Genomic DNA, 25,067 nt, shown 5'->3' on the forward strand with positions numbered 1-25,067 from the left:
TCCAAAACTGTAGATTCGCTTGAGTATAAACTTACACCTTGATCACATGATCACATCTAGTTTATTATTTTTTGAATTGTTTTATTCCAAATCTCGAGCTCATCTAGAAAAGAAAAAGTTATTATATGGATTTATAGGGTTAATTAGTTAATCTGGTTGAACCGCCTGATACAACCTGGCTAAACCATTTCTGAACCTAACATGGTATGATTTGAAAACCGGTTTTTAAAACATTGCGCCAATCTATATTAGTGCACGAGTGGATCGTTCGTTGACACCTCGGTATATGAACTACCTCACACTTGGTATATTTTTTTTATAAATTGACGTCGCTTACTTTTTCGTTATTTTATAATATAATTCAATGTTTTCAAAATATCTAAATATACTGTTGCGACATGCTTATATTGATCTACGTTTAATATTCTAAATATTATTTTGTATCGTGAACTATAACGAATGCATGTATGGTACCAGTATCGTAACAAACGGAACTGGTATCGGTATCAGTACTAAGGGAACTGTAACTGAAATTCATTTTTATGGTTTTCGATCATGTAAAACACGTGTCAACATCCTTTTAAGCATATTACAACTTTGTTTTTTTTCTTTCATCAACTATAATGAGCGCCAATATTGTACCAATACCGTAGTTATTAATTCAAATGAAACTGACCAAATTCTCGCCACAACGAGCTGGAAATATTACCAGTTTGTATATGTTTATACAAAAGGCAAAGAAGTATGTGATCGGCTATTTTATCGTTAACACAAAATGTTTCATGTTCCTACTTACAATTTCATGTTTCACCATTTCAAACCCCCCCCCCCCCCCCCCCTACTTTACTTTCTCTAAATATACCCGGCAACATGGAAAGAAGAAAACCATATCACCATTTCCTCAGTTAACTCATCACATTTCTGGGTCTTCACTTCCTCAGCCTCCACCGAAAACCGACAAATGGGACATGTTTTTTGACAGAAATCAAACCACTTATTGACACACACCTTATGAAACTCATGCCCGCAAGCAAGAACGCGTCTTTCTTGATCTCTAGCCTTCTCGAACCTCAATAGACACACACAACATGACTTGTCGTCCTCAAAACCGGCGTACTCATTTGCCCTTGTGACTCGTAGACTGAAATATGGACGTATCAAAGCGAACAATTTGCTGATCATCATGAATTGTCACATTTGATAAATGGAAGAATGAGGTTGATATAAGATTGGTGTGAGCTAGTAATGAGTCAATTTGTTGGTCACAAATTTGCTTGGTTTTGAAGGGTGTGTGATTGTGAGTTTTCAACACATGAGAAGTTGCACCTACAAAGAAGGCTTATTTGTGACCACATTCTTTGTATTTCTAACATTAATAAAATCTTATTTAATTAAGATTACGAAAACTTTTCCAATATAACAGGGAAAGAAATTCATATCATAATATTATTTGGTGAAAACACAACACACAAATACATCACTGTTAAGAGTAAGAGTTGCTTCAACCACAAGGCACAATTATGCAAACAATTCGATACATCTCACCCACCCATGGGAGCATGTCGTAGAGTTCGGGTGATAAATCCGTACTTTTTGGTGATTTATTATTAAAATTATGATTTTGGTCCAAGATCATGTCGACTCGTAACACGTTAGATCGGTTACTAACTAACCTTTTAAATTATGGGGTGGTGGTGAGGTGGTCCATTCGTAAAGGCAAAACCTTCTAGCACCTGGGTTTAGAGGTGAGCAGAAAACCGAAATAACTGAAGAAACCGAACCAAAAAACCGAACCGAAACCAAAACCGAAGGTTTAGTTTTTGGATTTTTAATAACCGAAAATTTCGGTTTGGATTTCGGATAACCGTTTGCAATAACCGAAAAAACCGAACCGAACCGATAAGTTACAACAGTCAGCCCAATCTATATATTTTTATGTTTAAGTTTAAGTTTAAGTATAAGTTGTTTAAATGTTTAACCCGTGCCGGTAGAAATTAATTTTATTCTTGAATGTTAAGTATTTATAATAAAAACCTTAACATGTTTATTTATAATTGAACTGATTTATCTATTGGGTATAAGAAATAACAACATTTAATATAAAAATTAAATAATCTTAAAAGTATTATGGGTATAAGAAATAACAAAATTTAATATAGAAAATAAATGAACTTAAAAGTATTATAAAAAAAAATGTCTTAATAAAAACTTTGAATACACATAAAACATATTAGAAGATTAGGTTGATGTGAATAATATTAATTAAAAAGTTAAATTTAATAACTTAAATGTAAACATCTAAGAAAAATTCTTAAATTTTGTATTATATATTTTTTTTTAATTTTTGAATCTTACATAATTTTGTTCCAAAAACCGAAAAAACCGAACAATTGATAAAACCAAAACCGAACTTTTGGTTATGGTTTCGATTTTACCCGAAAATCAAATCGAACCGTGCACACCCCTACCTGGGTTTGGGAGGTTTTGGGTTCAAGTCCCCCACAGACAACAGAAATTAAAAAAAAAAAATTGCGTTAAAAAAACGAACTTTATAAATTATGTAAGATTATTTATAATAGATAACCATAAGCATACCTCTTATTATTAAAAACAAAAGAAAAATATTAAAATATAAATAAATAAATTATCCAAACTCCCTTTCTCTTATATGCCATGATCGTTGATGGGTTACACCCCGCAACTTGCGACCCTAAATCGTGACACGAAACTAGCCACAGTTTCGAAGGTCAGTAGCGACCTTAAATACCAAACTTACATGTGTCACCATAGGATGCAAGATAAATCAACACACTAGTAAAAATGAGGAATGAGGTTAAGAGATAACCCCAAACTGTGGCACAAGCCCAGTCATGGTTTCGAAGGTGACTTTAGGCGTGTCTGGTACCTAGTCACGGCCTAGGGAAGTGACTCAAACATTGGTATAGTTTTAATCTTTTAATGTGGGCCTCATTTGCTTCCAAACATAATCGAGTCAAATGAAGATAATAATCAATGAAAGGAAAGTATAAAAACACACGACACGACTTCAAACTGCGACAAGGGCCTGATCATTGCCTGGAGTAAGCCAAACCATGATGGAAGCCCAGTCACGGCTCGGAGACGACATAATCCTTAAAAGTTTAAGCCTTGTTTAAGGAGTTAGAAAGAATGATGCATCTCCAAACAGACCAACACTTAGAAGACACTTAATGTAACAAAGGCAATATAAAGGGAATAACACGAACATGCATCTCATTGGTTTATGACAAATATGGTCAAGGCACAATCCGACAAAGGGAAAACGGCAACACATGCACCACAATGTCCTCTACATGTACATGATAGTCGCACCTGGTGGGTAAAGTCAACTATGAAGACAATTAGGATTAATGGCGCCTGAATCCCATTTGCACCAAAATAAGGGGACGCCCTATGTCAATGGTTTTGGGATAGAAAAATACCTAACGGTTTCCCAAAATTGTGACGAAGTCTAAAACCCTAGATGCTAACAACACTAAAAATAACGCTCATTTGCCAAAATAAAGGTATCAATTCCTCACAACTATTAGTTACTACTAACTCCTATTTTCCAATAAACACTTATCCTTACACCGAAGAGTGGTCATAGGGAGAAATCCTTTTTGCCCGTGAAGAGACTCACGATGTTACCTGTTTTGCGGATCCATCTCCTAAGCCACAACCTGAAGTAACAAGCCGAATGCATCCATGTCAAAGACGTCCATTCCAATCTCACATTGCTCCAAGAACTAAGTCTCTATAAGATAAGTCTTGTAGTGCCATTTCCACCAAGCATCAAGATTTAGTGCCTTTTGGAACACATAGGTTTGGAGGTCATGGGTTCAAGTCCCACAAGGATTTAAGAGATTTGTCGTTCCAAAAAAAAAAAGAATAAGGTTTAATTTTAAGAAAGTCAAAATTAAGCGATTAATTCATTTTGGTTTCATTATTTCCATTCATGTTGTAGCTATTGAGTTTGACGGGATGTTGAATCTAAAGTTATATAAGCCTTTTAAGACGATTAATTACTTATTCATATGCACTTGAAATAATATGATATTTTTATTTAGAGTTAATAGCCAAAATGGTCCCTGAGGTTTGCTCATTTTTGCCACTTTAGTCCAAAATCCAAAATTTTTAAAGTCCCTGAGGTTTGCATTTTGTTGCCATTTTAGTCCAAATTTCAAAAAACCCCTTTTTTACTCTTACAACAAGCCTATTTTGTCCTTTTGCGCAGGAGTATTCTGGGTTCTTGATCTGAGTTTGTTATAATAACTCATAAAAATGACCAAAATACTCCTGCACAAAAGGACAAAATAGGCTGGTTGCAACAGTAAAAAATGGAGTTTTTGAAATTTGGACTAAAATGGCAACAAAATGCAAACCTCAGGGATCCAGATTTAAAAATTTTGGATTTTGGACTAAAGTGGCAAAAGTGAACAAACCACAGGGATCATTTTGACTATTAACTCTTTTATTTATATAAATGTTCATGTTTTTTATAAAAACAACCCTGAAGTACAGAGAAAATTGATAGACTTATTCATATGCACTTGAAATAATAAGATATTTTTATTTATATAAATGTTCATGTTCTTGATAAACACAACCCTCAAGTAAAGAGAAGGATTGTCATGTGTTGGGAGCTTAGGTTGCGTAGTCAACCAACGAAAGGGGTAGTTAGGGACAAAAAAGTGGGGGTTGGGCGATGGAGAAGAAGGTGTGAGTGGGTAGGGAGGGGGTTGTTTTGCGGTGGCGATGAATGCTAGCTTAGACGACCCTATATGCACCTCAGACTCCGATGATGATGGGAGTTTTATTTATGGCGTTGCTGACACTACGGGGACTTAATGTTTTACTTTTATATGTCTTTTAAATAAAGGAATGCAATGGTTATTTTCCAATTACTTGGCAATTATTCAAACACTATTTAGCGTCAAAGATAAAATATGTTATTATTATTAATACTAAAAAATAAGTTGCAACTACAATTGACAAAAAAACCCATCGTTTAAGTTTGAATTACTAGAATTCCATTTACCACGTATACATTTATAAGGTGGGGGAATAGTGCCAGGCTGAGGGAATAGTGCCAGGCAGCTTGCCTGACACTTTTCTATTAGACTAACCCATTTTTAATTTAATTTTACTTTCAGTTTAAAATTACGCTTTGGTCTTTCGTTTAAAATACCACATATACATTTATAAGGTGAGGGAATAGTGCCAGGCAGCTTGCCTGGCACTTCCCTATTAAACCAACCAATTTTTAATTTAATTTTACTTTCAGTTTAAAATTACGCTTTCGTCTTTCGTTTAAAATTACGTTTTTGCCCCCAACTCAAAATAAAACTATAATTTTACCCCTAGCTCAAAATTACGATTTTGCCCTCGGGTCAAAAACTCATTTTTAATTTTGTTCCGAGTTTAAAATTACGGTTTTGCCCTCCGTTTAAAATTACGTTTTTGCCCCCAATTCAAAATAAAATGTTGTTTTTTCCTCTAGCTCAAAATTACGATTCTGCCCTCAGTTCAAAATTACGTTTTTGTCCACAATTCAAGTATTTTCAAGTTAAGGGAATAGTGCCAGGAAGCTTGCCTGGCACTTCCCTATTGGACCAACCCATTTTTTTTTAAATTTTTTCCCAGTTTAAAATTACGCTTTCGTCGTTCGTTTAAAATTACGTTTTTGCCCCAGCTCAAAATAAAATTATAATTTTGCCCCTAGCTCAAAATTACGCTTTTGCCCTCGGTTCAAAAACTCATTTTTAATTTTGTTCCCAGTTTAAAATTACGGTTTTGCCCTCCATTTAAAATTACGTTTTTGCCCCCGATTCAAAATAAAATGTTGTTTTTTCCTCTAGCTCAAAGTTACGATTCTGCCCTCAGTTCAAAATTACGTTTGTGTCCACAGTTCAAGTATTTTCAAGTTAAGGGAATAGTGCCAGGCAGCTTGCCTGGCACTTCCCTATTGGACCAACCCATTTTTTTAAAAAATTTTTCCCAGTTTAAAATTACGCTTTCGTCGTTCGTTTAAAATTACGTTTTTGCCCCTAGCTCAAAATAAAATTATAATTTTGCCCCTAGCTCAAAATTACGCTTTTGCCCTCGGTTCAAAAACTCATTTTTAATTTTGTTCCCAGTTTAAAATTACGGTTTCGCCCTCCATTTAAAATTACGTTTTTGCCCCCAATTCAAAATAAAATGTTGTTTTTTCCTCTAGCTCAAAATTACGATTCTGCCCTCAGCTCAAAATTATGTTTTTGCCCACAGTTCAAAATAAAATTATGTTCCCCCCTCCCTAGCTCAAAATTATGATTTTGCTCTCAGTTTAAAATTATAATTTCGCCTCCAGTTCAAAATATAATTACGATTTTACCCTCTGTACAGACATACATGTTATAAGAGAGAAATATTCGGCTTATTGCCCCGCAACGCTGGCGGGGCAAAAACTAGTTATATACATAATATTTCCTAATTCTTCGTATCAAAATATCGTTAATACTAACTACTAACCTAATTAGCGATATCCTAATTATACGCCACTAAAAATATATATAAATTTTATTATTCTCCTATATATTAATTTTTGAACTCAATGAACAGTAAGTTGATTAAGGGATGAATAAATAGTATTGGGTACCAATATCGGTACTTGCTTTTACTAAATCGGGTGTATTTTCGGTACCGATTCGGCACCGGTATTCACCGATTTTTACCCTCAAATACCGGTGCTGTACCAGTACCGACCGGTACTGAGCCATACCGTACCAGGTATATTCGGTACCGGTACACACTTTTGGAGATTTCGGTAACGGTATTTTCGGTATCGGTTGGTACCGAGCTCATTAAACCTGTAGCAACGTAGCAATGCAAGTAATTGCACCGTTTATATTATTTTTGATACACACAGTAACTTCATTAAGGGATGAACAAATAGTATTGGGTACCGGTACCGGTACCCGCTTTTACCAAATCGGGTGTATTTTCGGTACCGGTATTCACCGATTTTTACCCTCAAATACCGGTGTCGTACCAGTACCGACCGGTACCGAGCCGTACCATACCGTACCATGTATATTCGGTACCGGTACACACTTTTGGAGATTTCGGTTACGGTATTTTCGGTACCGGTTGGTATCGAGCTTATCAAATCATGTAGCAATACAAGTAATTGTACCGATTAGATTACTTTTCATACACACAATAAGTAAACTGTATTTCGTTTGATTGAGATTTTATATACACAACAACTTATTTTGCTTTCTTTTTTGTCTTTCTTCTGTAATGAATGAATTGTAGCATGTAAAATTAACTTGGATATTTGGATTGTTGATGAGCAAATCGTATCAAATCCTGTAATCAAACCGGTATCGTATCGGTACCAAATTTACTATTACCAAATCATTTTTGTTACCAATTTGGTACCCACCTTTGGCGTTTTCAGAATCGTTACTTTTGGTTCGACACCGGTCTAGCACCATACCTGTATTTATTAATTTTTACCTTCAAATACCATACCGTATTGTACCGAGCATTTTCGGTGCTGGTACCTAATTTCGATGATTTTCCAGATCGGTACTTTCGGTGCCGTTACCAGTACCGAGCTCATCCATATTTTAACGTGTTAGCACTGTAATAACTAAATTGAAAACAACTGAATTTTCAACGTGTAGGACGTTTGGGTCCTATTATTATATATTAGGTTATTTAAAATCGCTTTTTTTAGGACGGAGTGACCATACTTACCACGTCATTTTTATTTATGTTTTGAAATTCGGTATCTGCTGCTGACACACGTTTTGCAGACATTGAGTCCCCGCCGCAACACGCGGATAGAAAATCAACTAGTTTAATATATTTTACTATATCTATACTATATTAAAAATGAGAAGTGATGTACTGAAATGTAATTTTACATCGTGTACAAGTTTTGAAACAATATGTACAAAGAAATACAACACGTTTTAGAGGGGTAGAATGGGAAAAGGCTCAACATTTTAAGACACCTTAGGGTTATAATGGTAAATTTACATGGCAAAACCCTCTCCTGCGTTAATTGTCCAAAGCTTTTCAGGTACTCAAGGAAAGGAAAGCGAAGAGATTAGAAGAGAAATCGATAAGAGAGAAATAATTGGTCATAATTGTAATAGTTCATAAATCACCAAAAACACCGGTGAATCCCAAATGACGTTCCCAACCGGCGAATCCCAATGGATTTGAATGCAATTGATGATTTGACGATGTATTTCTGGATTCAACAGGAAAAAAGAAGACTAGGGTTTGTTGCTTCTTCATCCTTATTCCTTTGTTTGATGTTACTTTTTTAACTATTATAGAAAATTTGGGGAAGAACTGCTGGATTTTATTCCTATTTGGAGAATCGGTGGTCTAGGGTTTCATTTTTCTTCTTCAATCTCTGTATTCCAATGGATTCTTCATCGTATCCTCACAAACATCCGATACTCCATTCGCCATCCTAGGCATATGATTCGATCAAGGGTTCCTTTGCTTTGTGCTCAAGTAGTGGCGGCTTCAACTAGGGTTCTATTGCAGAACCAATCTGATTTGAATACCGACGGCTAAGGTAACGATCAATGAACCCCATCTGTTTCGTTTTCAGCAATAATGTTTTGTTTGGATTTGAAGTTTTGTTGATTTCGTTTTTTTTCAACTTTGATCAGAGGTGTTTGATGATCCTATGAAAAATTTAGCAAACTAGGGAAGAAAAGAAGATTTGAAAATTCACAATAGATAGCATTAACCAATTTCATAAGTCGGGTGAGCATTCTTGACTTAAGAACCCTTTATCCATATGATCCTTTAGTAAATGAGGATTTTAAGATTTTTATAATATAAGATATTGAGGATTGATATGTGGACACCAGCATAACAGAAGAAAATTGGAGATAATTATATCGGGAGCTTCTAACCATAAGATTTATCATTACTATTTAGTAAGTGATCGTAACCTAGCTTTAGAGAGTTTCTGTTCAAGTTTTATGTTCTTAAGCATCTTCAATGTGTATTCAACGGTGACTTCAGTAAAAAGCATAAAAGATAGACCGATTTCAGGGGCGTTGACCGAAGATGAGTTGAATCAGTTTTCGGGTTTGTCTTGTACACCACCAAGGAAGTCACCTGGCAAAAGCCCTAATATATGCCAATAAATGGTAGTGTTGGTAGCTACTGGAGCCACACGAGCTCAGCACAATTTTCGAGCCCATGTTCATCGTATAAAGGCATACCGAATGCCACCAGCAAGTACAGAGAGCTATATATATAAATTTAAATTCTTTGTGATTAAAAGGTCTCATGTTTGTGTCTAACGGGCCCACTTTATATTTTTTTTGTGTGAAATCTACAAATTACGTAGGAGGCAAGACGGGCTTGTCAGGTAACGGGTTAGAATTGGCTTGGATTGAAATTGGTCATTTTTGTAGAGTTCGAAACGGGTTGGTTCGGGCTGGATTGCTCTGTAGCCTGCTTGTTTGTCCTTTTCTACAAAAAAGTTCTGTGTATATACTTGTAACTATGATTTGATTACAAAAACAACTTTATTACAGTAATAGTCAAAACTTTTTGGACATAACAATTTAGAAAGTTCGGGTCAAACCACATCTGGGTTCAAAGGGGTCCGTACGAATCAGAATGGGCCGAGTGAAAACGCATCAGAACTCCACACGCTTTATAAAAACCAAATCTTGCGTACATGGTGCGTGTGTATATACTTGTAACTATGATTTGATTACAAAAACAACTTTATTACAGTAATAGTCAAAACTTTTTGGACATAACAATTTAGAAAGTTCGGGTCAAACCACATCTGGGTTCAAAGGGGTCCGTACGAATCAGAATGGGCCGAGTGAAAACGCATCAGAACTCCACACGCTTTATAAAAACCAAATCTTGCGTACATGGTGCGTGTGTATTGCGCATCATACATCGGCTTTTGGGATGAAAACGCATCAGAACTCCACACGCTTTATAAAAACCAAATCTTGTTATCATGAAATTTGCATTTTGTAGGCTTCAGCAAAGAGATTCACAGTAACAGGAACAGGGAAGATTGTGAGGAGGAGAACTGGGAAACAACATTTGCTTAGAAAGAAAAATGTTAAGAGAACACGTCTCTTAAAACGGTTAGTGTTCAAAACTAAGAAATTCTAGATTTGTTTTCTCAGAAACTGTTATCATATGTTGCATTTTAGGCATAGGTTCGAGATCCGTATTTGGTTTGGGTACATAAAATGACCACATTTGAAGGGTGTTTGATCAATTGTCGGATGCAGGTTCAAGTCGACCGCAGTGACTACAACAATGTCATAGGGGCATTGCCCTATCTGAAGGTTTACCGGGCCAATTAGTCCGGACCGCTAAACCGTTTTGACTCAGCTTGCAAGCTATGTAAAGAGCTAATAGGTTTGTTGTATTTATGGTCAAGTGTTTTTACTCCTTTGCCTTGTTCATGTAATTCATAGCCATTGCAGATACAAAATTTATTATGTAATGTGCTTTGAGAGGCACCATCTTTTATGAAGCATTACATGTATGTTTTCACCGCCTTCGGACTTTTGAAAAGCCACATATAGTGAAGAATGTAGCGTCGCAATGGATTATCTTTCCAGTCAGTTACGGATACCACATCCATTCAGTGTCATAGCGCATGGTCTAACCATTGACTACTCACTTGTACAAAAAAGAAGCTATTGTATGTTATAGGCTTACAACTAAATATGTAGAAATTTAATGTCCAAGGTTAGCCACTTAGGTTACAGCCATATATAGTTATGTAGAAATTTTAGTATAATTTTTATGTCATTATACATATATACACTTTTTAGCCATGGCTTTGTGGTTTAGTGACATTGGTGATTGTTACCCTCTCACAAATGTGACGTTGGTTCAAATCCCTCTAAGTGTTAATTAAGTAATAGTTAAGAGTAAAAAGAAAATATCTTTAAATAAATTCTTTTTGATGGATATTCATTTCAGGTACCAAAAGAGAAATTTCTCAAATGCTAAGAATAAATATGAAAGGTTAACGTGTATCCTTCTGGTTTACTCTTTTTTATGATAGTTACAACCTAATTAATGAGTAAATTTTACTATACCAATTTATTAAGTTTTTAGTTATGAATTTTCATGAGATCTAACACCCTCCCAAAACTTGTTTCGCAATCGACTCGAAAAGAATAAACATGGTTTCTTTTTCTAGAAATTAATGAAACTTGTAACATATTTTTTTCCACACTGTTGTTTGTAGGGGAGGTGAGTGTTGGTCAAAAATTGTTTACAAATATACCCTTGCGTCTCACTTTAATCTTTGTTTTGAGTTTTGTACCAATTATGAATTGTTAGTTTTAGATCTTTTTTTCTAATGTTCTTTTAACATGACTTTATATGTTCTTTACTTTGACCAAGTCGCAAGTTCACTTAAAATAGAGAAAGAAAACGAGAAACTTTCTGTTGTAAAACATAAGGAATAACCAAACCACAGGAGTCATACACACACCACAAATCCTAACAACTATGAGGCGACAAAACAAACGCACCCGCCGCAACGCGCGGGCATTCCCACTAGTATATATATATATAGAAGAGGTAAATGCCCAGTCTTAGAGTTTGTCAACGGATGCATTTAATATATGTAGCATTTAATATATTTTAATATTTATATGGAGAGATAAATGCAAACTTATTAAATATTGTATATTAGAGTTTGTCAAGGTTAATATGAATTTTAATAGACAGATCCATAACGGATGGTCAACTTTAAGATAATCAAAATCATTAAATACTAAAAGTGGTTAATTAGTTTAATTAAATTATTTTTAATATATTCACATATTTAATTAAAGTTTCATATATTTTTTATCTAATTAAATTATCAAAACACAACTTACTTTTTTTACAATACGAAATCATACAAGAGTTTTAAAATTCCTACTCTACTGTTAAAACGACGTAAAATATAGAACCTGCAGTTCTACCTCTAGAAAAAGCTAAAGCTATCGCATTCCTTCGCCTTCATCTTCATGAAGACCTAAAGAGGGAAAACCGTACTGTCGAGGACCCTCTCGAGTTATGGAAAAACATTCAAGAAAGATTTGACTACCTGAAGTTGGTCTTACTCTCTAAAGCTCGCTACAAGTGGGTTCATTTAAGGCTACGAGATCATAAGACTGTTAGTGGATTTTATTCCAACTCTATTGGTATTTTATGTTTTGAACTTTTGTTATGGTTTCACTTAAAATCTTTGTGATATTTGATTCATATTTGTGTGATGTGATGTGATGTTTTTTTATCATACTCAAGCAAGTAGTTCGTTATATTAATTTATTTTATTATTACCAGAGGAAATATGTTTACAAGCTCCAATAAAGCTATCATTGGTGATGAATGTCTCGTAGATAGTGGTACTACCAACACTATTCTCAAACATAAGAAATTTTTCTCTGAGTTATCTCCTGCAGAGACACTTGTGGGTACTATTTCTGGTGTGTGTGATCTTATAGAAGGCTCTGGAAGAGCAAGCATCATATTACCATCGGGTACTAAACTAATTATAAATGATGCATTATACTCTAGTAAATCAAGACGAAATTTACTTAGTTTTAAAAGTATTCGACAAAATGGTTACCACCTCAAAACAACATCCGAAAATAATATTAAATACTTACAAATTACTTCAAATGAAAAAGGCAAAGATACCATTGTAAAAAAGCTAAAAGCTTTATCATCTGGATTATATTGTACAAATATTACTCCTATTGAAGCATACATGGTGGTGAGTAACCATATGTTACTAGATAAAGACACATTCACAATATGGCATGACCGACTAGGTCACCCAGGTAACATAATGATGAGGCGAATAATTAAGAACACAAATGGGCACCCTCTTAAAAATTTAAAAGTCTTACAATCAAAATATTTATTATGTGCGGCATGCTCTCTAGGCAAACTCATTACTCGGCCCTCACCAACTAAATTGACACAATAAAACCCCTCATTTTTGGAAAGAATCCAAGGGGACATCTGTGGGCCTATACATCCTCTTTGTGGTCCATTTCGCTATTTCTTAGTCTTAATTGATGCCTCATCGCGATGGTCACACGTGAGTCTTTTAGCTACTCGAAATGTAGCGTTTTCCCGACTATTAGCACAAATCATACAGTTGAGAGCTCATTTCCCTGAAAATCCAATTAAAACCATACGAGTGGATAATGCAAGAGAATTCACATCCCAGGCTTTTAACGATTATTGTATGTCGATTGGGATAAAGGTTGAACATCCAGTGGCTCATGTTCATACACAAAATGGTTTAGCTGAATCATTAATTAAACGATTACAAATAATCGCTAGATCTCTCCTGATGAGATGCAAATTGCCATCTTCTGCATGGGGACATGCTATTTTACATGCCGCTGCACTAATCCGATTAAGACCAACTGCCGATCATGAATATTCCCCATTACAACTGGTCTCCGGAAGAGAACCAAATCTGTCCCACCTCAAAATATTTGGTTGTGCGGTATATGTACCGATATCGCCACCACAACGTACCATAATGGGACCACAGAGAAGACTGGGCATTTACATTGGTTTTAATTCCCCTTCTATTATTAAATATTTAGAACCATTAACGGGTGACATGTTTACAGCACGCTTTGCTGACTGTCAGTTTAATGAGACAGTATTCCCAGTCTTAGGGGGAGATAAGACTAAAGAAAGACTGGTAACACAAGAGTTAACATGGAATGCATCATTATTATCGAATCTCGACCCCCGAAGTGGTCAATGTGAATCTGAAGTCCAAAAGATTATACATTTGCAAATAATCGCAAATGAATTACCAAATGCATTCACGGACACAAATATGGTGACAAAGTCACATATACCAGCATCAAATGCACCTGCTCGAATTGAAGCACTCCCAGAAGCGATTACCATACAAAGAAAGCGTGGGAGACCAATAGGTTCCAAAGATAAGAACCCACGTAAACGGAAAGAGCAGAATAAATCAGTTGGTGAAAACTTAGTAATTGAAACCCTAGAAGAGGTAATTGTCCTAGAAGAGACAAATATAATTCCAGAGGAGAATGAAAATCCAGAAAACGCACTGGTACCAAACGAAAACGAGATCTCTATCAATTATGTACAAAATAGTACAATATGGAACCGAAATGAAACACGTGTTAATGATATATTTGCATATGCTATAGCAACAGATGTAATCAATGAAAATGATTACATACCTAAAACTCTAGAAGAGTGCATGCACAGAATTGATTGGCCAAAATGGCAAGAGGCTGTAAAGGCTGAGTTAGATTCACTTGAAAAGCGAAATGTTTTCGGACCTGTAGTCCGAACACCCATAGACGTCAAACCAGTAGGTTATAAATGGGTGTTTGCTATAAAAAGAAATGAAAAGAATGAGATTGTACGATACAAGGCACGTCTTGTAGCACAAGGGTTTTCCCAAATCCCAGGAGTTGATTATGAGGAAACGTATTCCCCTGTAGTGGATGCGATAACCCTTAGATTTCTAATTGGCCTTGCAATCTCAGAAGGACTTCAAATGAGACTTATGGATGTCGTCACTGCATACTTGTACGGGACACTTGAAAATGATATCTACATGAAAATACCTAAAGGGTTAAAAATGCCCGAAGCATTAAAATCAATACCTCGAGACATGTGTGCTATAAAGCTAAAAAGATCTTTATATGGTCTTAAACAATCTGGCCGCATGTGGTACAATCGGCTCAGTGAATATCTCGAAAAAGAAGGATACAAGTCTGATGTAATCAGTCCATGTGTTTTTATAAAAAGATCACTCTCAAAATTCACTATTGTAGCAGTCTACGTTGATGATATAAACATCATCGGAGCTCCTGAAGAGATAGAAAAAACTACTAATATATTAAAGAGAGAATTTGAGATGAAAGACCTTGGCACAACAAAATTATGTCTCGGCCTGCAGTTTGAGCATTTACGAAACGGTACATTCGTCCATCTGTCAAACTACATCCAAAAGATGTTAGTACGTTTTAATATGGACAAAGCTCATCCGTTTAGCATACCCATGGTTGTCCGACCGCTAGATCCTCAAAAGGATCCTTACCGCCCTCAAGAAGAAGGCGAAGAAGTACTTGGTCCAGAAGTACCATACTTAAGTGCGATCGGTGCTCTTATGTATCTTGCAAATAACACGAGACCCGATATTGCATTCTCGGTACATGTACTAGCAAGATATAGTTCAAACCCAACACGTAGACACTGGAATGGAATAAAACACATATTCCGATATATTTGCGGGACACAAGACTTAGGTCTTTTCTACCAGAAAGATCAAAAGTCCCAGCTTGTTGGGTTTGCCGATGCTGGATATCTATCAGATCCACATAAAGCAAAATCTCAAACAGGTTATGTATTCACATATGGTGGCACAGCAATTTCTTGGAAGTTAACTAAGCAAACACTTACAGCAACGTCATCAAATCATGCCGAACTAATTGCACTATATGAAGCTGGTCGAGAATGCGTGTGGTTGAGATCAATGATTACTCACATACCAGAAGCATGTGGATTAGAACAGATCAAGAAGGAGCCGATGATTATTTATGAAGACAATGCTGCTTGCATAGCTCAGATCAAAGAAGGTTATATCAAGGGTGATCGAACAAAGCACATTTCACCAAAATTCTTCTCAACATATGACTTGCAGAAAGAAGGGGAAATTGATGTTTGCCAAATCAAGTCAAGTGAAAAATTTAGCGGACCTATTCACAAAATCTTTACCAAGAAACAGTTTCGAGCAACTATCACACAAGATCGGTCTCCGTAGATTGAAAGATGTTTGTTGAATTCAGGGGGAGAATTATACACGTTGTACTCTTTTCCTTGACTAAGTTTTGTCCCATTGGGTTTTCTTAGTAAGGTTTTTAACGAGGCAGTATAACTGGTCCTGCAGTATTAGTTTATCTCATAGGTCCTGAAGTATCGTTTTAACATCATCCTGAAGCATGATGTTAACAGTGTATAATGAACAAGTAATGTATATCTGAGGGGGAGTGTTATGAATCAGATATACATACATAATACTCCTTATGGGTTTATCTCCCACTAACCGTTTTGGCTTCACAATAATGTTTGGCAGTTACATTGACTGTAATATAAATATACTTGTACTCTTGATACAAATGCCTATGAGATATAGAGTGAATATGAAATACATTCTCTGAATAGATTCTACAGAATTTTACCATTGTTTTATATCAGAATCTAATATTTATTAACTTTCTTTAGTCACGTGCAAGGCATATGCTAATGCCCCCCATCAATTTAAAACATACATAACTTTTTCATACGATATTTGTTATATAAAAATAAAATTAAAAAACATTTATTTTTACTGGGTTTTCTTTGTATTGTGTTAAAGGTTCTGGTCATTGTGTCTTTCATCTGGTTTTTGGTCTTTATTTTTTTTTTCTAAGATTTCTATACATTATGTTATTATTAAAACTTATAACACAATGTTAATTTGGGTTATGTCCATTACGTTCTTGTCAGAACCTATGACACCATGTATGACACAATGAAGATAGTGTTTTGAAGTAGATTTTTAGATTATTGAGTTTTGAAATCGTAAATAATCAGTTTTGAGTGTTTGGGTAAAGAAATTAAAAAATTGATTATTTGCGTTTAGAAAGTTACAAAACGCAGTTTTCAAAAACAGCTCCCCTCTACTGCAACAAAACGCAGTTTTCCAAAAATTGATTATTTGCGTTTACAAAAGGATTTTCACTTGTTTATTTTTTAAATATATATTTGCCAAACACTCAAATAGTTGATTATCTAATTATTGTGATATCAAGTAAAATAATCAAATCCAAACACTATCTTTCAACATCACGTTTTGTTACAGTTAATTATCTAAATCTGATTATTCAAAACGCATAATCTATTTTCAACTCAACCCCAAACACCGTCTAAGCGGCCATAACCTCTTTCATGTGTTGATATTAAAAAAAATACCATATAAATGAGTCTTTTATTTCCTTTAATTGATTAATTTAGGGAAATTGGCCTGTAATAATCATACCTAGACCTTATTGGCCATTAATAATCCCACCTCAGAATATCCCCCCCACCGGTCCCACCTTTCACCTATTTTTCCTACAATGGTCCCCCGTTAAAAAAACTTAACGGAGTTAAGCTTTTTCTCAAATTACAAACAGATTTTTTAGGGCTTTTGATTAGAACGACGATACGAGTCCATTGATGTAAAACTTGCCTCGAAACGGTGCTCCAAACGATGAAAACGACGCTTCAATTCGGGTGTTTAAATTTCCAATTAACCAAAATCAAGTCACTTGGAGCACCATTTCGATGTAAGTTTTACATCAATGGACTCGTATCATCGTACTGATCAAAAGCCCTGAAAAATTTGTTTGTAATTTGGAAAAAAGCTTAACTCCGTTAAGTTTTTTTAACGGGGGACCATTGTAGGAAAAATAGGTGAAAGGTGGGACTGGTGGGGGGAATATTCTGAGGTGGGATTATTAATGACCAATAAGGTCTAGGTGGGATTATTACAGGCCAATTCCCCATTAATTTATGATTAGCAGTGTCCGTATTATTCACAGCATCACGCGAACACCCAGTAGTAAAGTAGCAGAAAATGTAGTTAGGTGAAACTCAAAATCTCAAACTTGTGAGTTGTGAGGTAGGTTTGATCATTGATGATACTCAAGCTTCTAGAATTGGTGAGATCATATTGGCATACTATGATGACAAGAAACCCAATAATATAAAAGCCACCAATCAGGCCCGAATTAAATGTGGTCATGTACCTGAAATCATTTAATGGTTGCAATGCCAAATTTGAAGGGACATTTCATGCCTCCAAGAAAGCACATCTAACCCATCAAGTTTGATTTTGTTAATAGTGTTCCAAACAAGTATGAACATAATTTTTGTCTAAAGGTTCATCAACCAAAATCTACATCACATCATTTCAATTCGCACAATGCTTGATTACATATGGCATGACGAAGACTAGACTAGAAGAGACGTTACATAATTGATTATAGACGCTTTATGTAACATCGATAGTGAAAGTTGTCATTTAGATTTAGAATACATGATGTGGTCTGCGATACTTGCGTTTATGATGAATTGCTTGCAAGAAATAATATCCACATCTTAGATTCAGAACAAGTCAAATGGAACATTGCTAGTAAGTGATATTATACTTAGAACATGAAGTTTTAACAACCACATGGGCCAAGATTTTTCATATATGTTTTATTTTAGATTAATGATCATACTAAGAGAAATACACCAAAATTTGATGGTTGGTATTAAATGTGGTTTAGATAGAAAGATTCTAGAATCTAATCTTTAGCTTGTAAAAAGCGCTAAACAAAGAGCGATCGATCACAAAAGTATGTGTTAGAAGCATTTTTAGTGTATGTTTCTTTAATCACATTTTAGCATCCATTTATATTGCATTTCGTGTATCATTTTGTAAAATAGGTGTTTTGGTAGAATAGAATTGACTTTGGTTTGTTTTTGGTTGTTATAGGGATGGGAAGATTGCGGAGGATAATCGAGAGGTTTGGAAGGATTCATGATGATACAAGAAGCTCGGAACATGATTTTGGGATGTTGGGTCGAAGTTATCTAATGTTAGACTAGAAACTTATTTAGCCTATCCAGTTGTGCGGTGTGCCGATGATTTGTTTATACAGAAATAAGAGATTAAACGATGTGGTTATTTGGAACACGAGACATTGAATTGATAACGACCGATTAGTGAATTTCAACTAACCTTTATATATTATCAGTCCTTTTCTAATTAAGGTTGAATTACAACAGACCTTTATATATATTATGATTATCAATCCTTAAAAGGGTGATGATGATAATAATACATATGGTTTATTATTTACTAATAACCAATTACAGCAACAATAAGAATTATTATTGTTGGTAAAGTTGGATACGTAGCAACAGTAAAGAAAAAAGAAGTTGATTTAGAACCCTGATTTATACTTGTATCAACATTTCGGTTTGATAGGTTAAAAAAAAAAAAAAAACAATTAACTATTAAGTTAGACGTACTTAGGCCTAGTTTATTTAATGTTTCTTTATTCAATCCCAGACACCCCCAGAAATCGATTCCTACACAAAACCTAGAACAAAGTATAGGCCATGGCTGCAGCAAGAAAATGTCAACTTACTTAGCGTACGTTAAACCCTGATATTGAAATGAATGGCATCAGCCTTCATGCGAGAGCTCCTACGCTACACAAGAAATCAAGGGTTACTCATAAACCCCAAAAGAACCCACTTCTATTCATCTCAATCACCATCTGATTATTCATTCAAAGATAGCATACTCAATCTCTTACACAAATGCCACAACTTGACCCGATTCTACCAGATCCAGACCCGATTCGTAACCTCCGGATTGCTCCAAAACCCATCAATTGCTGGCCGAATTTTGAAGCTTTCTTTAACCTTTTGCGACATTCATTACACTTTACTTCTGTTCAAATGTATTGAATTTCCAGATACTTATTGTGTGAATACTGTAATCAAGGGCTATTGTTGCTCTTTGCCTCATAAAGTTGTTAACTTTTATTGTGAAATGGTTAGAGATGATGGGGTTTTGTTTAAACCTAATAGTTTTACTTTTCCACCTTTGATTAGTGTGTGTGGGAAATCAGGGGATTTGTTGTTGGGTCAGGAGTGGCATGGGCAGGCTGTGAAGGTTGGGGTTGATAGAAGTTTACATGTGGAGAATGCTTTGATTCATATGTATGCAGGTTGTGGGTTGAATGATGTTGCGTGGAAGGTGTTTGATGAAATGTCTGTGAGAGATTTGGTGTCTTGGAACTCTATGGTTGATGGGTATGTGAAAGTCGGTGATATGGGTAGTGCTCATGAGTTGTTTGATCGAATGCCGGAGCGGAATGTGGTGTCGTGGAATGTGTTGATGAAGGGTTATTTGGACGGGAAGAATCCAGGGCTTGTGTTGAAGTTGTTTAGGACGATGGTTAGGACGGGTGTTATATGGAATGATACGACGGTTGTGAGTGTGGTTACGGCTTGTGGCAGGTCGTGTAGGTTGAAAGAGGGGAGGTCGGTTCATGGTTCGCTGATTCGGATGTCGGTGAATGCGAGTTTGATTATTGGCACGGCTTTAATCGATATGTATAGTAAATGCGGGATACCAGACGTTGCTCAGGTTATTTTTAACAGAATGTTAGTTAAGAATTTAGTATGTTGGAATGCGATGATTTCAGGGCAGTCGATATATGGAAACGCGAAACACGGGCTTCGGTTATTCGATAAAATGGTAGAGCGAGGCAAATTCATTCCGGATGAAGCCTCTTATGTAGGAGTACTATGTGGTTGTGCGCGATTAGGCTTGTTGGCAGACGCCAAAAACCATTTTCTTGAAATGACCAATGTTTTTAACGTAAAACCCAATTTCGCACACTATTGGTGCATGGCTAATCTCTATGCTAGCCACGGTTTAGTTGATGACGCGATTAAATTCTTGAAGAATATGCCAGTCGACGTTAACATGTCACCGCAATCGTCAACGTGGGCTGGTTTACTAGGATCGTGTCGGTTTAACGGTAACATGACTGTAGGAGAACGAATTGCAGAAGCTTTGATTAAGGATGACCCATTGAATCATTCGTATCATGTGCTGCTTATCGTAATCTATGCGGTAGCGGGGCGGTGGGAAGATGTATCTAGGATGAAGTGTTTGATGATGGAGAGAGGATTTAGTGTACCGGGTTTTAGTCTTGTAGAATTGACTCAAATAGTTAACGGTCTTGAAGTTGGAGATAAATGGGAAGATAGCATATCTAAGCTCTACGAGCATGGATAATCTGAGGGTTTGTTTGGTTAGTTTGACCCCTCTTTGTTCCATGGTTTAGTAACGGTCTCACGGATACTCCGCTTGATGGAAAACGGTGCGAGCGTTGTTGAATTATCCTAGTTTTGGTCCAGTTGGAACGGCTAACCGGTGTATGCATCAGAGGGACGTGACAAAGATGGTTGTGCAGTCTCTTTTAGGTATTTGTTATACATATATATTCAATTGACAATAGCTCTTTTTCAAAAAAGAAGTTGATTTGAGGCCCGTTTGGGCTAATATTGAGCTGTGTTATGCGGAGTTAGTCTAGCTGTTTTTTGCATGTACTTCATATAATGAATGACTATGAAGTCTGTTATTTTGATCCGGTGACTGCATGTTATCATATTTATCGAGGTTCAACTTTTACAACATATTTGACTGGCTTGAGCATTATGTTTGGTCAAATCAAACAAAGTGATTTAAGGTAGATATTTTACTGTTTTCGCAATTATGGTTAAGATTTTAGTTATTTCTAGAAATTATGTGAAAATGGAAAGAATTGTGTTTGCAGCTCAACCCAGCCAGTCTTGACCCATACTTGTAAAACGGACTTGTTTGACCCGTTATCCAACCCGTCTAACCAGCTCATCTTGTTAGCTCTTCGTAAATTATTTACGTTACACTGAAAATAAGATACTCGAATTGCATAATGCCCTTCTTTGTAAATTAATACTGTTTTCGCAATTATGGTTAAGTAGTTATTTATTGGAAATTTTGAAAAAATGGACAGTATTGTGTTTGCATGCAGCTCAACCCATACTTTTAAAACTGACTTGTTTCAATCTAAGCCTGTTTGACCCGTTATTCAACCCGTCCAACCAACTCATCTTGTTAACTCTTCATAATCAATTTATCCCCGTGAATGATTTGCTCTTGTTACCCTGAAATAATAACACTGGGATCGCATCAAAGACAACTTGCCTTCACTATATTATTGTGATTCATATTACTGTTTTGTGAATGATAACATTGGTTTCAGGTAGAGGTGGCAATCTTGACCCAAAGGCTTTCAAGTGGGTTTGTTTGGGTAAGATATTTTAACTAAACGGGTCACAACGGGTCAATTGAAATTCCATCTTGTTATTTTCGGGTCAAAACGGGTCGACAATTTTAAAGAAATGGGTCGATGTGGGTTAGCACCTTAAATAAACGGGACATGTTTCGGATCAGAATGGGTTTTGGCACGGGGTGGGTTTTGGATCAGAACGGGTCGGTTTGGATCAGGTTCGGGTCGACACGGGTTTCCGCACGGGACGGGTTTCAGATCGCAACGGGTTTTAGGTCGACACGAGTTTCCGCATGGGACGGGTTTCGGATCGCAACTGGTTTTAGGCCGACACGAGTTTCCGCACGGGACGCGTTTCGGGTCGGGACGGGTTTCAGTTTGGTTTCGTTTTTTGTTTCGGTTTGGTCGGTTTTTTCGGTTTCGTTTCGAATCGGTTTCAATATTTTCAGTTTTTTTTTGTTTCGTTTCGGTTTCGATTTTTTGTTTCCGTTTGGTCGGTTTATTCGGTTTCGTTTCGGTTGAGTTTTGATTTTTAGTTTCGTTTTAATCGGATTTTTTTGTTTCGTTTCGAATCGGTTTTGATCTTTTCAGTTTTTTGTTTCGTTTCAGTTCGGTGAGCCATAAACCGTTGTCTTCGGCTAGCGAGACTGCAACATTAGAATTGGCAAAGAGTCCAATGGTGCCAATGCCTGATGCTAGTCTTCTTGTTGGTTTTAATGTGTAGTCTACACTTTCATCCTGGGCCAAATTGGCGGCAGCCACATCTGTGCGTTTGTCACTGGAGAGCTTCGGGATGGCCAGAAAAGTGCTGAAAATTTGGTTCAACTTTGTCACTGGAGCCATGGTTGTTATGGTTATGGTGTTGAGTTGATAAGAGTATTATGGGTTTTGATTTTTTATTTCGTTTTGATCGATTTTTTTGGTTTCGTTTCGGATTGCTTTCAATTTTGTCAGTATTTTTATTTCATTTCGGATCGGTTTCGATCTTTTTAGTTTTTGTGTTTCGTTTCGTTTCGGTTTTTTTGTTTCTGTTTGGTCGTTTATTCGGTTTCGTTTTAGTTCGGTTTTGATTTTTTGTTTCGTTTTGATGGTTTTTCCGGTTTCGTTTCGGATCGGTCAATCCTTTCAGTTTTTTTTGTTTCGTTTCAGTTTTTGTTTCGTTTCAATCCTTTCAGTTTTCGGTTTTGTTTCGGATCGGTTTCAATCTCTCATTTTTTTAAAGAAAGCAATTTTTAACCAACCCGACCCGAAACCCGTTCTGACCCGGACCCGTTTCAACCCGAACCCGTTCTGACCCGAACCCGTTCCGACCCGAACCCGTTTCGACCCGAACCAAAACAACCCTTTTTTGTAATTGACCCGTTTTGACCCGAACCTGTTTTGGCCCGAACCCATTTTGACCCATGACCCGACCCGAACCGACCCGTTTGCCAGGTCTAGTTTCAGGTAGGGGGGGCAATTCTGACCCAAATGCATAAACATGGGTCATTTTGGACCCTAATCTAATTATTATGGGTTAAATTGGGTCTCCTTGCAATAATTCGCGGGTCCAATTGGGTCAGAACTAAACTGGAGAAATAAGTTGAAGGGTCAATTTGGGTTTAGAAGGAAAAAGGGACGGGTTGAACGGGTTATGAGAAGAAAAAAGGAACGGGTTCTATAGGGTTTCTTCTAAGTTCTACTCACAAGTCAAAAGCAGCGGGCGACGACCTCCGCCATCTCCTCCGCCACAGACCTCCGCCGTCTCCTCCGCCACAAACCCACATCGTCTTCGACGTCTCCTCCGGCACAAACCCCCACCGTCTCCGCCATCATCTCCTCCGATCGTCGCCTCCATCAGGTATGTATTTGTCTCGTCATTCTTTCTCTCTACCGATGTCCCGAGACACCAATCGATCCCCCGGTGACAACACACCCGAACCAACCCACATCCTCAGCTAACCGGCTAACCCAGACACCGATTTAAGTCGAACCCCTGTTGATTCAATGTGCCTTTTTTTTCTGAGCACCAAGTGCTTGATGAAATTCCCCAATGAGAGTAAAGTTTCAAAAAATGACACTTTCATGTATGGTTTTCAGTATATTCTTTTTGCATAATTTGTTAATTGATTTGATGTCTTGCTGTTTTAGTTTACAAATTTCACTGTTTTATTGAATCAAGAGTTGTGCTTGTTGACAGAATATGCTATGCTAGTACGTTGCATTGCTTTGTAATTATAAATGATTGTAGGCTTGATGCCATACATTTAGGTTGCATCCTGGTTCTTACAACTAAACTGGACATACATCTGGTGGTCATGTATCACAGTTTTTCTTCAATTTTATTACTTTCATGCCCATTAGACCATGTGTAGTCATAAAGCCCCTTAGGGGGCGTTATGCGACAAGTGGCGAAACACGTAAGAGAGGTTATATATGTATGGAGCTTTATATATATGTATGTATATATATGTGTGTGAGTTAGTATATGAAATAACCCCCCCCCCCCCCCCCCCCCCTCACGCCGCTATGATTTTCTCATGATATGTTCAGTTTTACCTTTTTTTATTCTTGATTTAAGATATCTTCTTGTTGTGTTAGTCCGAAGATTTTTATCTATTGGTGGCTTGAAGAAACTGATTATATTCATCAGTTCATATGGTCTGCAGTGATGTCGTCTATAAGGGTATATGATCCATTTACATAAAGCATTGTTTGTTGGGAGATCCTAAAAGATGTGTCTCACTTGAACCTCATGAAATAACTAACAATCTACTAATCTTATCTTGGTCTCAAGGTAAGTTCAGATACCCTTAGAGGATATGATTTCTAGGTGATCAACAATCTTTAGCATATTTTTTTTTGTTATATTTGATCAAAGTTTCTTGAATGTAGACTTGTATTTTTGAATCTTGAGAATAGAATTTGTTATATCAGTGACAAAAACTCTCTCAAGCATATCTATCACATCATTCTTTCATGTAATTATAACCCAAGCTTAAAGGAGTATAATTAGTCATTCTGCTAAACATGAGTAACATTGAATCTAAGTACCAGACTACCAGCTATATAAATTTATTCTAGCAACAATAAGCTTCAGGAAAAAAAAAAAAAAAA

General features: G+C 36.3%; 1 protein-coding gene and 1 long non-coding RNA gene across 2 annotated transcripts; both read left to right on the top strand.

Moving 5' to 3' along the window:
- The first annotated feature begins 19,186 nt into the window (after positions 1–19,186).
- On the top strand, positions 19,187–22,412 carry LOC110912249 (pentatricopeptide repeat-containing protein At3g51320). The gene is made up of 2 exons (XM_022156925.2): positions 19,187–21,123; positions 21,945–22,412. Exon 1 carries the CDS (start codon positions 19,301–19,303, stop codon positions 20,933–20,935), a length of 1,635 nt encoding a protein of 544 aa, XP_022012617.1. The 5' UTR covers positions 19,187–19,300; the 3' UTR covers positions 20,936–21,123; positions 21,945–22,412.
- Positions 22,413–23,309: 897 nt separating this feature from the next.
- Positions 23,310–25,067, top strand: LOC118487665. Its single transcript, XR_004882551.1, has 2 exons — positions 23,310–23,811; positions 24,552–25,067. It is a non-coding gene; the product is annotated as an uncharacterized LOC118487665 (long non-coding RNA).

Source organism: Helianthus annuus, chromosome 15 (genome assembly GCF_002127325.2).
Source record: "Helianthus annuus cultivar XRQ/B chromosome 15, HanXRQr2.0-SUNRISE, whole genome shotgun sequence".
Taxonomy (NCBI): Eukaryota; Viridiplantae; Streptophyta; class Magnoliopsida; order Asterales; family Asteraceae; genus Helianthus; species Helianthus annuus.

What these genes read in the sequence shown, in the direction of transcription:
- LOC110912249 (XM_022156925.2), top strand. Translation starts at nt 19,301, where the DNA reads ATGGCATCAGCCTTCATGCGAGAGCTCCTACGCTACACAAGAAATCAA.